Source organism: Metopolophium dirhodum, chromosome 1 (genome assembly GCF_019925205.1).
Source record: "Metopolophium dirhodum isolate CAU chromosome 1, ASM1992520v1, whole genome shotgun sequence".
Lineage (NCBI taxonomy): Eukaryota > Metazoa > Arthropoda > Insecta > Hemiptera > Aphididae > Metopolophium > Metopolophium dirhodum.
In genome coordinates this window covers 111,892,672-111,908,257 of record NC_083560.1, presented here as the reverse complement: position 1 = coordinate 111,908,257, position 15,586 = coordinate 111,892,672, and the positions used below count along the sequence as shown (strand labels likewise).

The 15,586-nt window shown below is 27.8% G+C and overlaps 2 protein-coding genes and 1 long non-coding RNA gene across 3 annotated transcripts; 1 reads left to right on the top strand and 2 right to left on the bottom strand.

The window, feature by feature from the left end:
- Positions 1-910: 910 nt before the first annotated feature.
- LOC132950749 (uncharacterized) lies at positions 911-1,415 on the bottom strand. Its single transcript, XM_061022298.1, has one exon. It carries the CDS (start codon positions 1,388-1,390, stop codon positions 911-913), a length of 480 nt encoding a protein of 159 aa, XP_060878281.1. The 5' UTR covers positions 1,391-1,415.
- Positions 1,416-10,467: 9,052 nt separating this feature from the next.
- On the bottom strand, positions 10,468-11,489 carry LOC132935329 (uncharacterized). Its single transcript, XR_009663215.1, has 5 exons — positions 11,360-11,489; positions 11,114-11,202; positions 10,917-11,049; positions 10,637-10,848; positions 10,468-10,559 (listed from the first exon to the last, which is right to left on the bottom strand). It is a non-coding gene; the product is annotated as an uncharacterized LOC132935329 (long non-coding RNA).
- A 530-nt stretch (positions 11,490-12,019) lies between these two features.
- LOC132935737 (uncharacterized) lies at positions 12,020-15,198 on the top strand. The gene is made up of 2 exons (XM_061002355.1): positions 12,020-12,940; positions 13,543-15,198. The coding sequence occupies exon 2, from the start codon at positions 13,606-13,608 to the stop codon at positions 15,094-15,096; it is 1,491 nt and encodes a 496-aa protein (XP_060858338.1). The 5' UTR covers positions 12,020-12,940; positions 13,543-13,605; the 3' UTR covers positions 15,097-15,198.
- The last annotated feature ends 388 nt before the right edge of the window (positions 15,199-15,586 follow it).

The following is a 15,586-nucleotide window of genomic DNA, read 5'->3' as shown; positions in this document are numbered from 1 at the left end:
TTTCTGATAATTGTAACACAATATTGTTACCAAAATTATAAATAATATACGACGTATGGCCGTATGGAGCTATAGGTAAATAATCATTATAAATATATTAGATTGGGTAATAGATAATATGTAAGTCATGACTCATTAGGAAGTCGCTAGTATATAGTTAGTGTAGCTAGTATAGTAAAATAATAATTACTGCATTGACTGACCCAAAATAAAAAGGGAAAGAGAAGGTGAGGAACAAGCATTACTATAAGCTGTAGGTAAATATTTATATATACATATTATATATTATATACATATTATATACATATTTAAGAACTCCACAGGAAGTAATAAAATTATATATAAATATATAGAGTTTGAATGGCTAAATATATAATTCATTAATTTAATCTTGTGATAAGAACAGTAATTGCGCACATGCAAACCCATACCATAATTTCATACCACATTCGACTGTCGAAGGCGCGTGTTTAAAAAGTTTAAATTAAATCACATAATATTCGTGTATCCATTACTACGTACAAATATACAATGGATGCCTGAATTAAGAAATGACCCAGAAAGGTTTCACATATATTTTAGAATGACTCCAGAGTGTTTCGATCAAATTTTGGGATGGATTATCGATGACATTCAAAAAATGCCAACAAACTTTCGTAACCCAATACCATCATCGGAACGGCTAGCGATTTCACCAAGGTATGATTTTGTAATTATAACTGTATTTTACGAAACCAAAATATTATACTTAACTTGACATAATATAATAATAAAAGTAAAAAGTAGCTAGGGGTAGTACCTACATTTGATAAGTTTAATTTAAATTTATTTAATTAATTTGAATGTATACTTGAATTACTTGTATACATGAATTTAACAATTTTAGTTTTTATGAAACTTTAATCATAAATTATAATTGATGTATATTATAACTGCTAGGACGGTCTGCAGTTGACAAATTAATTACATCACCTGTAGGCTGGTATGTCTGCACGTCATCTGTTGGCTGGTATGACTGGTATGTTAGTGGAGATGGTTGATAATATTGACCGTGTTCATTTTCTTCAATCTGTTCCAGTTCCAAATTTGTAACAATTTCTGTAATATTTTTTTTTGCTATGGCTTGTCGTCTCGGAGAAAAAGTTTTAATTGTCTTAACATGGCTTAACATAAGCATTTCGACTGCATCAAGTGGGATCTTTTGTTTTTTATTCAAATGTTCTAACACTTTATCGACATTAGATTCTATTGGTACATCAACTTTTTCTCGTCCCAGTGATTTTTTTTTTCCTATGTTTTCTGGAATTTTGTCATTGCTCTCTTCGTTTTCATAAACACTGTCCTGTATGTCTAGCCTTTCTTCGGAATCTACTACTTCAACATTAGACATTGTGCTGAAAACAAAATTATATTATCGAAATATAATTATTTTAATTATAAACTATTTTTAAAAATAATTTACATGTATTATGTTTTTGTTTTATCATTTTACTTATTAGTACCTATTATTTTATTTACTATCTGCATGCGTAACACAACATTTTAAAGTGCAGTTAGGTAGTCCGCAATATTGTAATCAAATTGATAAATAATAAGTTTGTTTTTAAGTTTTAACACATTTGTATCGATTTTTTATATAATTTATAATAATTTTTAATTTTTAAGACAATATTTTCATTTTACATATTTTAAGTTTTTTATGTTTATATTTTGGTCGTATAGATAAATTAAATGTTTGTACTATAAACGCATAAACACATATAAATAATAGTCCTATTTATCACAAAGAACGTACAATTAATTTAATACCTAATAAAAGTTTTTCTTTTTAAAAATATTAATTTATTTATAGAAATACATTCTTAGCGAAACTCAAATGCGGTTTTAAAAACTCCAAATGATTTGCCCAGGTCCAATATTTGTATGTATCCAAGTGTTTTCCTTTTGTAGCACCTGCAGCCTGACCAGTAGTTGTCTTATTTGATCTTAAATGTTTTTGGTAATTATCTCTTAAGCTTTTCCATTTTGTTTTTAAAGTTTCTCCTAACAGAATCATTTAAATATAAAAAAAAAATTATATTCTTAAATAAAATAAATATTTTACTTTTTATTATTTATCTATTTAATATTTAACTTTAAAAAACAATTTTTAATTTTTTTTAGACATTTTGCCACCGGTGACTCGTTTTCGACAATAGGCCATAGTTTTCGTGTTGGGTTTTCTACTGTTAGTAACATTGTCACAGATGTCAGTGAGTCTATTATTAAAGTTATGGGACCAATGTTTATGCCTGAACCTACCAAAGAAGAAGAAAGGAAGAATCTGCACGAGGTTTTTACGAAAAATGGCAATTCCCCAATTGTATAGGTAGCATTGATGGGAAACATGTCACTATAAAATCTCCTAATAACAGTGGATCCAGAAATTTTTGCTATCTAAAAAAATTTTCGATTGTTTTAATGGCTATAGTTGATCCAGGCTATACATTTATTTGAGTTGACGTTGGTTAAATACTATTAATACTAAGATATGGGATAACTAAATAGTATATTTTTAATTCAAAGAATAGACAATTATCATTACTCCCACCCCCAAGCCACGCCAGTATCCCAGCTCTGGCCCACAAAATATACGGCCCGTGTGCCCTTGTAGCCCTGTACTTATATTTTTTGTACAGCTGCCACAACGCAGCGGTGAAATCGGTCATGCAGCAATTTACCGTCGCGTTATTTTACCGCCAGATCCACCGCAGGTTTCACCGCGGCGATGTGTGGACCTAGTACTAAATATATGTGTACAATTTTACCGCCACCGCCACCGTGGCAGTGTGTGGGGACCTTAACACTTTTAATATTGCACACTCTTAATATAATCAATTAAAAAAAGTGAATATACAATGATTCATACACATGATATATTATGATTCCAAATCGGAATTTGAATATACCATAGTGAAATCTAATATCACTTACAATTTGGATGATCCTCTATGTTAAAATGATATTCATACTGCTATTTTAAATTACATTTAAAAATACCAATATCTTGGTATCAGTGCAAAATAATAATATTGCTTCACACATTGGATTTAAATATGACTACAAAATAAATCAAGTAAGTATACATTTTTTAAATTTAATATTATTTAATTATTATATTGACAAACAATTTTTTAGGTAATCAAGTTCATTGCAAAGCCGTGGAAAAAAATCTATTTGGATTAACTGCACATTATAACTACACATTATGATTCCAAATCAAAATTTAAATATGCTATTGTGAAATCTGCTATCACATACTTAATTATGTATTGAAAACTAAAAATTGTGCTAATGTTAATGTTTTGTAATTTGTATGATATTTTATAATTGATTTAAATGAGATGATAACATCAATCATTACAACTCAAAAGATAAAAATATAATATAATATGTTGTGTTTAATACACACAATATAATATGTAGATTGTGTAAATCAAATAGAAAATTAAAAAAAAAGTATAGGTAGGTATGTGATTAATAATTATATTTAAATTACTACTAATAGTACCCAATAGTATAAATTCTCAATATAAAGTGTTTCAAAAATATATTTTATTAGGTTTTTTTTTTTTAATGATATTGTATAATGATAAATACTAAATTCTTCTGCCAATGATTGATGTTGTCATCAAATAATAATTAGGGCTAAATTCAACTTATAATAATATTATTTACAATTTTAAATTTTACTATTTAAGTCTGGGGTGATTGGAAAGTTTGTTTTAATGTTTTGATTACATGTTATATCTTTACTCATATTTTGCATAACTGCAAAACGACAATTTTGATTTAACTGTATCATAATTTTGAAATAGGTTTTTCATAGTCCTGGACTTATAATTAAAGTGAAATTGTTTAATAGTTTGTAATAATATTAGTATAAAATGTTAGGAATTCTGTCGTGAACAGCTTAAATGAACCTTGAAAAAACTAAAAAAAATAATTTATTTCTTTATTTTTTTACTCTCATTTCATTAAAGATTAATTTTAGACATTTTTTTAAGAGTTTCAAGTTAAAATCAAATTACCATTAGAACTATTTGATGTTATTTCAGTAAGTGTAAAAAATATATTATTGTAACCTGAAATTTTTCGTTTTAATGAAAATATTGTTACACATTTTTGATGTTGTAAAACTTTAAAATTTCATACCTTAAATCTGACCTCTACCAGGTTTTAAGTTAAGCCTTGTTCACGGCATTGAAAATATGAGTTTTTACATAAAATATAGTTATTTGAGTTTATCAGTGCTTTATGTATTTTTACATAAATTATTATTATTTAAATATTGATTAAATTCATGTGATTGCCGATTGGCCAATAAGACCTAGGTAGTTCGACGAAGTATATTACAACTATTGAAGCGACTTATGGCAAATTATTTCTAGTATACTAAAATTTGATTTGAAATTGCAAAAATAAAAATAATAAATTGTTTATACCTAGTATTAAATTAGTTCAGAGCTAATATATTTATTATTATGTAATATTAACCTGTTAAAAGTATTACTCTGCATAACCTCACAAATTCCGGATACTCCATCATCTTGATATGGATCCCCAGTCAGAGTCAAATCACGGGAAACGAGAGAGCCGATGAAAATGCTCGCCAAGCAATAACATCCCAGGACGCTATAAAACTTAATGGCTTTACTCTACACGACGCCAAATCTTTATCTAAAACAATCACAATCAGCATATGGCTTCGGGCTTGGAGACTAGGTTCTAAAAAACTCAATGAAATCAAACACACCACCATAGCATGGACCTCTCCACCGAACATATCTAGGAAAATAGAAACGGCAATCAACAGAATGCGAATTGGACACACATCGTTAACACATCAACATCTGATGAAGAAGGAAGACCCCCCTATTTGTACAAGCTGCGGCACACAGATCACAATCAAGCATATCATAACAGAATGCCGCCAATTTGAGAGAGTAAAACGGGAAGCAGGAGTACCATCCATCCTCGCCGAAGCCCTTCAGCCAGCCAACATTCAAAACACGATTTCATTTATAACCAATTCTAATTTAATCAACCTTCTGTAAAATAATATGTATTAATATTAAGCAATTACCTTCCAATGTAACCCCATAAATTTGCAGTAGCAAACTGATTTGACATGAGCACCAAGAGGATTATTTGTTTCAAATTCATCAAAATATGAAAAAAAAAAAGGAATGATTATTTTATATGGGCTACTTTGACATTTAACTTTCCAAACTTCACTTTGCACAAAACTACAAACAATTCCCCCAGTCATAGAATTTAAACGTTTAAAATACTCAAGAACTGTTTTTAATACATTTTGTTGTTCAAAAAACACTTTAAAAATACATCTTAATAGAATAAAACAAATATTTACATTAACTAAATTAATTACAATATTATGATTTTTGTAATATTTTTATATCTACTACCTATAGCAATTTCAATTGGTTTTACATAGACTCTATGTAAAACGACTTTTTATCGTTTATACTCGGTTTTTAAATTTTGAAACGGATTATTAATAACACCGAACATAACTGATATTTTACTAATTGAATTTTCATCAGAATTATTTTTTTTAAATTATCTAATACTTCTTTTTTTAGAATTTGCATACACTTATCATTAAATCCATTAAAGTCATTTACAAGAATTTGCACTTTATTTCTAGGTACAACCGCTTCATTATACCATTTTGATATAAGCATTATTTCATCCTCAGTAACTAGATTCTTGTATGCTTTAATATATATGTTACTACAAGAACTTATTTCTAGTTGTTCATTAGATTGTTGATTCAAAATATCATCAATCTGTGTTGGTTCTATATGTAAATTGCTAGAATACTCTTGGTTCACTAAAGTATGAGTTCACAAATGTCTACTGAAAGAATTTTAGTACAACAAATAACTAAAAAGCTAAATGCTTTAAAGTAAAAATTAAATTTGCAACTGTTAAAATTAAAATTATTAATACATTTTGGTTAAATTACACTTATTTAAGTCATTAATTAAAGTAGTGACATTTGGACTACAATTTTTGTCAAACTGTACTTATTTCATAGATAAATGTTTGTATAAAATACCAAATTTGTTCACACTGTGGTGTATAATGTAAATTGAAAACGAAGAAAGATTTAAAACATATATCAATAGCCTTTATTGCGCTCTCAACTTTATAAAAAAATTTGTTGATTACTATATAAAAATAAGTCACCTGACTGTCAGTCTCGACAAAAACTATAATATATGGTTGTAGTTTTTCTCCCGTTCTTAACGATTTGTTACATTTTTCATCGTCTACTTCTTTCAACTGTGACACTGTCTGTAAGTAAACTAAACTATAATTACTTATTTCAAAGAATTAATTTAGTTTTAAAAAGAAATGAAATTATGAATTCATACATTTGCATAATAAATGAATGATTGCTGAATTTAGATGGTCTAGTAAAATTTTTTTTTGATCCAGTACATGTTCTTTTTGATATATTTATTGGTTTAAATAATTCTTGATTGAGAGAACAAAACTTGCAGGCATATAATACCAAGGATATAGTTTAACATATAGTTTTGCTGTATCCATAGTGTACTGTTGGAATGCATTTATATTAATTTCATAACCACTTGCCATCAATTTCAAAATAGTTCCAAATCGTTTAATTAAATTTAACTCCTGTTATTTCAGAGGATTTTTCACAATTTTTAAAAAATCTACGAGCTGTATTTGTATCATTCGTTGTTCCTTTCCCTATTTGGCATATATAATTTTTTATTTACAACCTCTTCCAAAACTAGGTTTTCTGCCGACATCATTATAAAGACCTCTAATTGTTCTTGGTTCAATGAGGAACGTTATCTTTTATTTTTTTCAGAGTACTAAATGCACGTTCAAAGTTAACTTGACTGACTGATAAACTTTAGACATATCATAGGTATGCAGCACATACATTTGTGTAAGCAGTAGAATGCGTATTTAACGAGTAGAGTAGTTTTTGAAAACAGATCAAACATTTAGAACAGTCATTGTTTGATTTTAATGGCTGATTACCTGTATTATCCTGTAGTTAAAAAAAAAATAATATTAAAATAATTAAATTAGGATACAATTTTACTAATTTGGAAGTTGCATTTACCATTATTTTCCAAATCAATATTAAATTCGTTCCATTCCAATGAAAAATTGTCATAGTTTTCATAATTTTCAACTTCACTGTACCTAGATACATTTCGTTTTCATGTTCAAATGTCCAACAATATCATAGTAAATAGTTGTGAAATGACGAAGCTTAGTAACTATTTGTAAGTGGTCTATTGGTGCAGGTTCAGATAATTTTTGCAGTGCAGTACCTGGTTAACCTTTTTTAACATCCTTAAAATGTTTGGGGAGTAAATATTGCATATCTGTAATTAATATTTTATTACGAGAAAATCTTTCTGTGAAATCATTCTGCGATCGGTCTATTTACTATTATGCATCTAAACACTTAAGAGGACGCCACACGGGCAAACGAAACCATGCAATGACCAAGAGAATGCGCTGTTAGGTGTTTTCGTGATCCGCAAGCACGCGACGTTCAAGCCGCGCCCACTACACACAGCCGTGTAACGACCGACGAATTGCTCGTTCGGGAGCGTTGTTTATTATAGGGATGGGAAATATGAATCATTTGAGTGAATTGATTCTCTTGATTCAATTCAATTAAATGAATCGATTCAATGTATCGATTCAGTGATTCATCTCGATTCAATCAACTACTCACCTAAAAGTATTCAGATAAAATATGAATCAAAACATTAATGATTTACTTAACTGAATCTTTTGATTATAACGTAATTACGTACCTAAACGTTTAATCAAAATATAAGAAAGCATCATGACGCTACAAAACATTATTGGATAAAAATCAATAAAAATGAATAAAGATATTTAAAAAAAGCGTCTCGAATCCTGGTTAATTACGCTAGTAACAAATTCATCTTCCCACTGCAATGTAGGGCTTTTCGCATTAAGTTGATGTCAGCGCACTATTTGTTTTCTCTCTCCGGCCCACGATCAACATACAAAACGCATTTACACAGAATCATTTTTTATAAGTTTTAAAGTAATCATATAGTAAAAACACCCATTACAAAAAAGATAAAGGAGAATATTTTTTTAAGGAATGACATATCGATAATATAATTTATTGTTATTTTTGAATATGTGGTTGACTTTAATAATAAACAAAAAAATGTTGTAAATTTAAATTTTTTAATTCTTTAGACATTTTTAAATTTTTTTATGATTTAAAAAAATCTATATATCATTCCCTCAAAAATATTACTCTTACTCATTTTATACGTATTACCAAAATATAAGTAAAAATAATTGAAAAAGTTATAGATATTAAATATATGGATGTTTATCTATACTGTGTAATGTATATAGCTATTGAAGCCAACATGACATTGCAACTTCTACACATAACTAAAGAATAAAGACTTAAATTGTTTTTCCAAAAAGAAAATATTATTATTACAATTCATGAAAAATGCATGATATATACTGATTGGGTACAACGAAACGACTAATTTAAATACATTTATGGAATACATTTTTCAATAGAATTAGCTACTAACTAAAATATTTTTAAATAAATAAAAGTTAATTGGTTATGAATCATCACTTGTGAAAATATTTATAATTTATATATATTTTTATATTGGAAATAAATCGAGTTGTTTGATTGACAATACTTTACTTTTAATTTTAAAACAATTTTAGTTTTTTTAATTGCTTACTCGTTGCACAATAATTGCTATACTATATCGCAACTCAGTTGCAGTCATAAAAAATCGACCAAGAGAAAAAAATACAAATTGTGCAGTTATTAATTATGAAATTGTTCACTTGATCGCTTTTTGCATGACGACGACAAATAACTATAATATTTAATGTAGACAAATTATTGAATACGTCAGAACATCTTGAGATATGGTGTATATTATTTATAAATAAAATAATATAGTCTATAATATATATTTTTACATCAAAATCATTTATTTCATACTCACAAAATAATATTACAGAACATACATATATAATTATGTCTTTGTTTACATACAATAAGCAACATGATTAATCATGTTCCTGCAGGCTAGATTTGTTTGATAGATACTTTTAATTTTGTTTATATTTTGTATAAATAATCATCATTCACAACACACCAGTGACCACTGAAGTTTGTACTGTGTCTTGTCAAATGTCAATTCATATTTTTTGAATACGTTTGTGTATTAAATTAAAATTACAGGTGTTTTAATTAAATTCTTTTTTTTTTTATAAAAATGAATCGCAAGACCAGTGTGATTTGGGATTATTTCACAGTAATTGAAAGTGATAAAGCTAAGTGTGGATTTTGTAAAACAGTGCTTAAATTTAATCAATCTTCGACAACTAATTTATTAAGACATATAAAATCTAAACATCCAACAACTGATTTGTCCAAACGTTCAAGACCTAATTTTGATGTAGAAGAAAATAACCCAGATGATCCTTCTAGTAATAATGGCAATCCATCAGCATCAACATCTTCTAATTTTGGAGTCGTATCGACTGCAACATATAATAAAGATAGATATCCTCTTCTTAATCGCCAGCCGTCATCATCAATTCGTCCACAGCAATGTCAAATTTCTAATTATTTCAGCAAACCAGTAACTGCATCAAAAAGGCAATTAATTGACCAACAGGTAATTAAAATGATAGTTAAAGAATATTACCCCTTTAGTATCGTTGAAGATGTTGAATTTATAAAGCTGGTAAATATGTTGAACCCTGGTTATTCCCTTCCCTCTAGGAAAACCCTTTCAACATCATTATTGTCTGTTCTTTATAATCAAATATACAAAAAAGTCCAAGCAGATATTGAAGTTAATGCACAGTATGTTGCCTTAACTACAGATGCGTGGACATCACTTAAAAATGAGAGTTATACGGCAATTACTGTACACTTCATAGATCAGAACTGTGAATTAAAATCATATTTACTTTCATGTGCAAAATTTCCAATGAGACACACAAGTGAAAATATTAAAAACTGTCTTCAAAATATTGTAAGTCAATGGGGTTTAAAATATAAAATAGCAGCTTGTACTACTGACAATGCTTCAAACATAATTTCAGCGATTCAGCAATGTCAGTGGAGACATGTTTCATGTTTTGCCCATAGCCTTAATCTTATTGTTCAATCTTCTCTGGAACAAATCAAAGAAACTAGAGTTAAAGTTAAAAGCATTGTCGAGTACTTTAAAAAAAGTACACTCGCCACTGAAAAATTGAAACAAATGCAGGAGCAATTAGGTTACTCTCCAGTCCATACACTTATACAAGACGTAGTCACCCGTTGGAATTCTACGTTTCATATGTTTCAACGGTTTTTTGAATTTAAAACTCCAATACTGTCTTCCTTAGCAGATCTTAATTATGATGTCAGTTTAACTTCAGATGATTGGCAGATAATAAGTAAATCTTGCGATATTCTGAAACGATTTGAAGAAATAACTCTTGAAATGAGATGTGAAAAAGGAGTAACAATATCTAAAACTATTTTATTTACCCAGGCTTTAATTAACTTTTGTAACAAACTAATGACCCAACATCAGTCAATTCCATGCATAGACAACTTTATACATAAATTAACTGAAGAAACAAATAAGAGATTTGGTCACTTAGAAAAAGATATGCTGTTAGCTGAGGCAACATTTTTGGATCCTCGGTTTAAAAAATATGGATTCAAAAATCATTTTGCTTTTCAAGACACCAAAAGATCTATTGTCAATAAAGGAAAAATTATAATAAGTGAAAAAAATGTACAGCAACGTAACTTGACAACTTACCCGATACCACCGACAGCGAGTAATAAAGAAGATTCAATTTGGAACGACTTTGATTTGGAAGTTACTGATATAGTTCAGTCTCAGGATCCAAAAGCGTTGATGATTATCGAAATAGATAAGTATCTTCAAGAACCTTTAATTGCAAGATCAAACGATCCATTAAGATGGTGGAATGAAAATAAAAATATTTACCCTACTTTGTTTGAAATAATGAAACGGCGTTTTTGCATACAAGGTACATCTGTTCCGAGTGAACGTGTGTTTTCCAAAGGTGGACAAGTTGTAACTGAAAAACGAAACAGATTATCAAGTAAAAGGGTTGAGTAAATTATTTTTTTAAATTTCAATTTAAAATAAATTATACAATTATAATACTAAATTATTTTACACTAAAAAGTTGATTATTATTATGTAATTATAAGAATAGCATACTTAGTACTTACCATAACTTTGTTTTTGATTTTAAGTCGATAAGTCATAAATATTTTATTTTTTATTAAATAAAATAATGAATTGCAAAATGTTGTTAAATTTGTATGTGTTGTTTATGATAACTGATCATAAATAATAATGATAACATGGGCACAGGTATTTTTGCTTTTTGGCATAAAATAATGATTGTATACTAGATGTCGTTTTCATGAACATTGAACAAAATTTAACCATAGATATAAAACCATATTACCTAATTCAGTTTTGAAACAGACAAACAGTGTTACCGATGAACCGATTCATTTTACAGCACTGAATCGATTCAATCGGTTCATCTAGCTGAATCAATTCAGTGAATCGATTCATTCAAGAATTACCCATCCCTAGTTTATTATCTTATGAACGTTCGTCCGTGATGTGTCGAATCGAAATAAAATGCATACACCTAAATTCATTGCCACCATAATATTTTAAATATTCGCTCTTATGCACTAACCATCTTTTAATTAAAGCCACTGTCTGCCCAATTGTATACCTATTTGTATATAACAATATTATGTTGCCAAGAAAATCTAGTTTCTACCGTACCTTTAATTGTAGTACTATTAGTACTAACTTTTTAGTTATTCGAGTTGACAATATTTTACACGTACAATAACTTACGATTTACATTTTGTTTGTAAAAATATCAATATAGACATAACTATTATGTATTTAATTTTTATACTTACCCATATTTTCGAATGTATTACCATAAAACCATTGATTATAATACATATTATTATTTATATTATTCTATATTACACTGAGGACGCTAAACCAGCGAAAATACCGTACAAAAACATGCCAATTTTGTTCCAATAATACGGCCAACTGAATGGTTTTAGAGCAAAATACCTTAATTAAAAGTTTTAGAAGAGAGTTATATCGGATGACGTATAAGACTCGATTTTTGATATTTTAATTTTTTATACCAATTATTCGCAAGTAAAAAACTGAAAACGCAAAACGATTTTATCGATTTTGAGAATGAAATATCGAAAATCAAGTCTTATACGTCACTCGGTATAACTCTTCTTACATTTTAATCAGCCATAAATAAACTACTTGAATTGGATTTACAACTTACTGAGTTGCAATCTAAGAAATTAAAAAATAAAAAAATTGCGTTTGTCATTAGACATTTGGTTATTATCAAACGCATTAAAAAGTTAATAATTTAGAATGCTTAATAAGTATATTATGAAAATAATATACTAATTATAATACAATACAATATTAGTCTATATAATATCAATTATAATATAATAATAATATCATTGTAACAAACAATATTCAATATCCCGCGCGTTATCGAATACATTTTACTGATCAGTACTTCATAGTACACCATCGAATGCAAGCCTTCAAGATAGAATAAACAATTTTTTTGTACGTTATAATACACAGTGTTTCGACAATCCTTTATTTTCCGTGTTTATTTGAATAGTTTCTTATAAACATATAACGCCATTCTACTACTTTAAGTTAAAAGATCAACGGACTTTGGTATTCGACAGCATTCGTCAAGCAAAATTCAAACATTGAAACAGGTAAGAAAATTGATTTTATTTACCAATTTTTTTTAAAATTCAATTCTTAATTAATTTTGGTACTTCAATCAGAGTTGAGCAAAATATTATCTAGATAATTATTCGAATGAAAAATTAGTCGAATCATTTGTTATTCGAATAATATTGTTTTCAAATTATTCGAATAATTGTAAAATTATAATTATCAAAATAATTTTTTATTCGAATAAAATATTATCAAAATAATCATCTAAATAAAATTGTATTCGAACGATGATGCCAAACTCTGATTTCAATATTAATTGTTATACATGTCGATCCCACAATTGGGGCCTGATTTATAGAAATTGGTGACTCTTTATATACTTATACCTAGATTTCCTAGGTTTTTCTTTAGAGGTGTTTTTCATAAATAAATTTAATTTTTTACAAGTAAAACAAACAAAGCCAAATATACTGAAAAATATAAAAAGAAAAATGCAACAAATTTTCATATTATTAAATTAAATTTTATGTTTAAAAAAATGTAATCATGACCTTAGTGTTATTGATATTATTGTATTATCATTATTTGTTCATACTTATTACACATGATCTAAATTGACTTTATCTTATTATTGTAGATATACGATCATAGTACGTCAAATATAATTATTGGACACAGAAGAAAAAAAGTAAAAAAAAAAATGGACTTTCAGAAGGTCGTTTATCAAATACTGCTGTTGTTATTTACCATAGAAATTTCTACGACGTTTGGTAACCATGAAGAAGACTTGTTCGAATTAACATCAACCAGCGATAGCCCGGGTTTGCAGTACGAACTCATAGGTAATGGTAGAGCTTGCGGAAGTAGTTGGACAGTAAACACATATATGGATTTAAAATTTTTAAATAACAGTCTTAGAAATATTAGACAAATGTTAAACTCAATTGAACTAATTGCGTTCAAAGACATTTCTATAACTTTGTATCAGTTAAAAAAACACGCGAACAGATTGGAAAACGAGATAGGTTTAATTGTACAAATGGGTAGACATAACAAAAAAGTTAAGCGATCTATTGAGTTTGGGGGTGCGGCATTAAAATGGATGTTTGGAGTAGCCGATGCTGACGATGTACGAAGATATGATAGTACGATCGATAAATTAGAAAACAATGAGAAAGATGTTATGCGTATTGTTCATGATCAGATATCTATACTAAAAAGCACAGTAATTAATTTTAATGATTCCGTTACATCATTTAATGAAAATAAGAAAATATTTGATGCAAATATGAAAGAAGGCGAGAAAAAAGTGAACGAATTGATTATTGAGATAGCTAAGGAAGACAGAAAAATCATTATTCTGAGTTCGATAACTCTTTTAGAAAACACTATATTTGAATTGGACATGTTTATTAGTAGGTTGCAAAGAATAATTTCTAACGTACAGAATAATGTAGTAGATGCGTTTATAATAACACCTGACCAATTGCTTTCGGAAATAAAAAATATTCAGAGTATACTCCCGGATGATTTGAAAATCCCTGTTAAATTTGATGAGGATAATATTCAAGAAATATTCAAAATATTAAGTATTGAAATGCACACAATAAATGACAGATTTATTTTTTCTTTAAAATTTCCTCTGTGCCTTATAGAAAATTTCAACGTTTATTACATATTACCTATTTACATTCCAATTAATGAACATGGTCAATTTCTGCATATGACTAAAAATTCTATGTATTTGTTAATGGACAAAATAATGACCAAATATTTTATATGGCCAGATTTAAATAACTGTAAAGTAGTGGATAAAATATTTGTTTGTGGATTTAATGAAATTATACATAATTGTGACACGGACCCCACATGTGTAACAGAATTACTAAAAAATTCTTTAACTAAACCACCTCAATGTGATACTTATATCTCTGAATTCAAAACAGAAATGTGGTATCCCTCATTTTTCAAAAATCATTGGTTTTTCGTATGTGAAAAACCCACTACAATTACTATAATTTGTAATAAACAGTCTTTCACTCAAAAAATTAAAGTTAAAAGTTCTGGAAAGTTATACTTGAAGTCTGGGTGTATTGCTTACACCTCGAAAGGTGTACTAAAAACTGAACAAGTATTAAATCAAACATATTTCTCAATTCCTGATTCCAGTAGACTTATCTCTTACAAATGATTCATGCTGTAATGTATTCAATTTTTCTAATCAGGCCTATCCCAAACCTATCCACTTCGATGAAATAAAAAATATTAAATTTAATAAAGATGCGTTCAATACAATAAATAAGCAATTAGACCAACAAGATATGTTAATAAATTCGCTTATTGTAGATAAAACGTATGAATTTATATACACAAACAAATATTTAGTTGTCATAATAATAGTTTTTTTAATATATTTTATAGCAAAATTTTATTTAAATAGGAAAGCAAAAAAATTAGCTATAGAAAACATTAATTTAAGTTACAATCCTCCAAGTTCTAAAAATTAATTTAGTAAAGGTTCTTAGTACGTATACCTGATATTATATATTATTATATAATTGTCAAATACCATTCACAACATTTATATTATTTTTTCGGAAGTTAATAATTAGTATGTAGGTATATGTTTATCTTACTTTTTTCTACACTTATATATTGTATAAATGTTCTTGTATAAATAT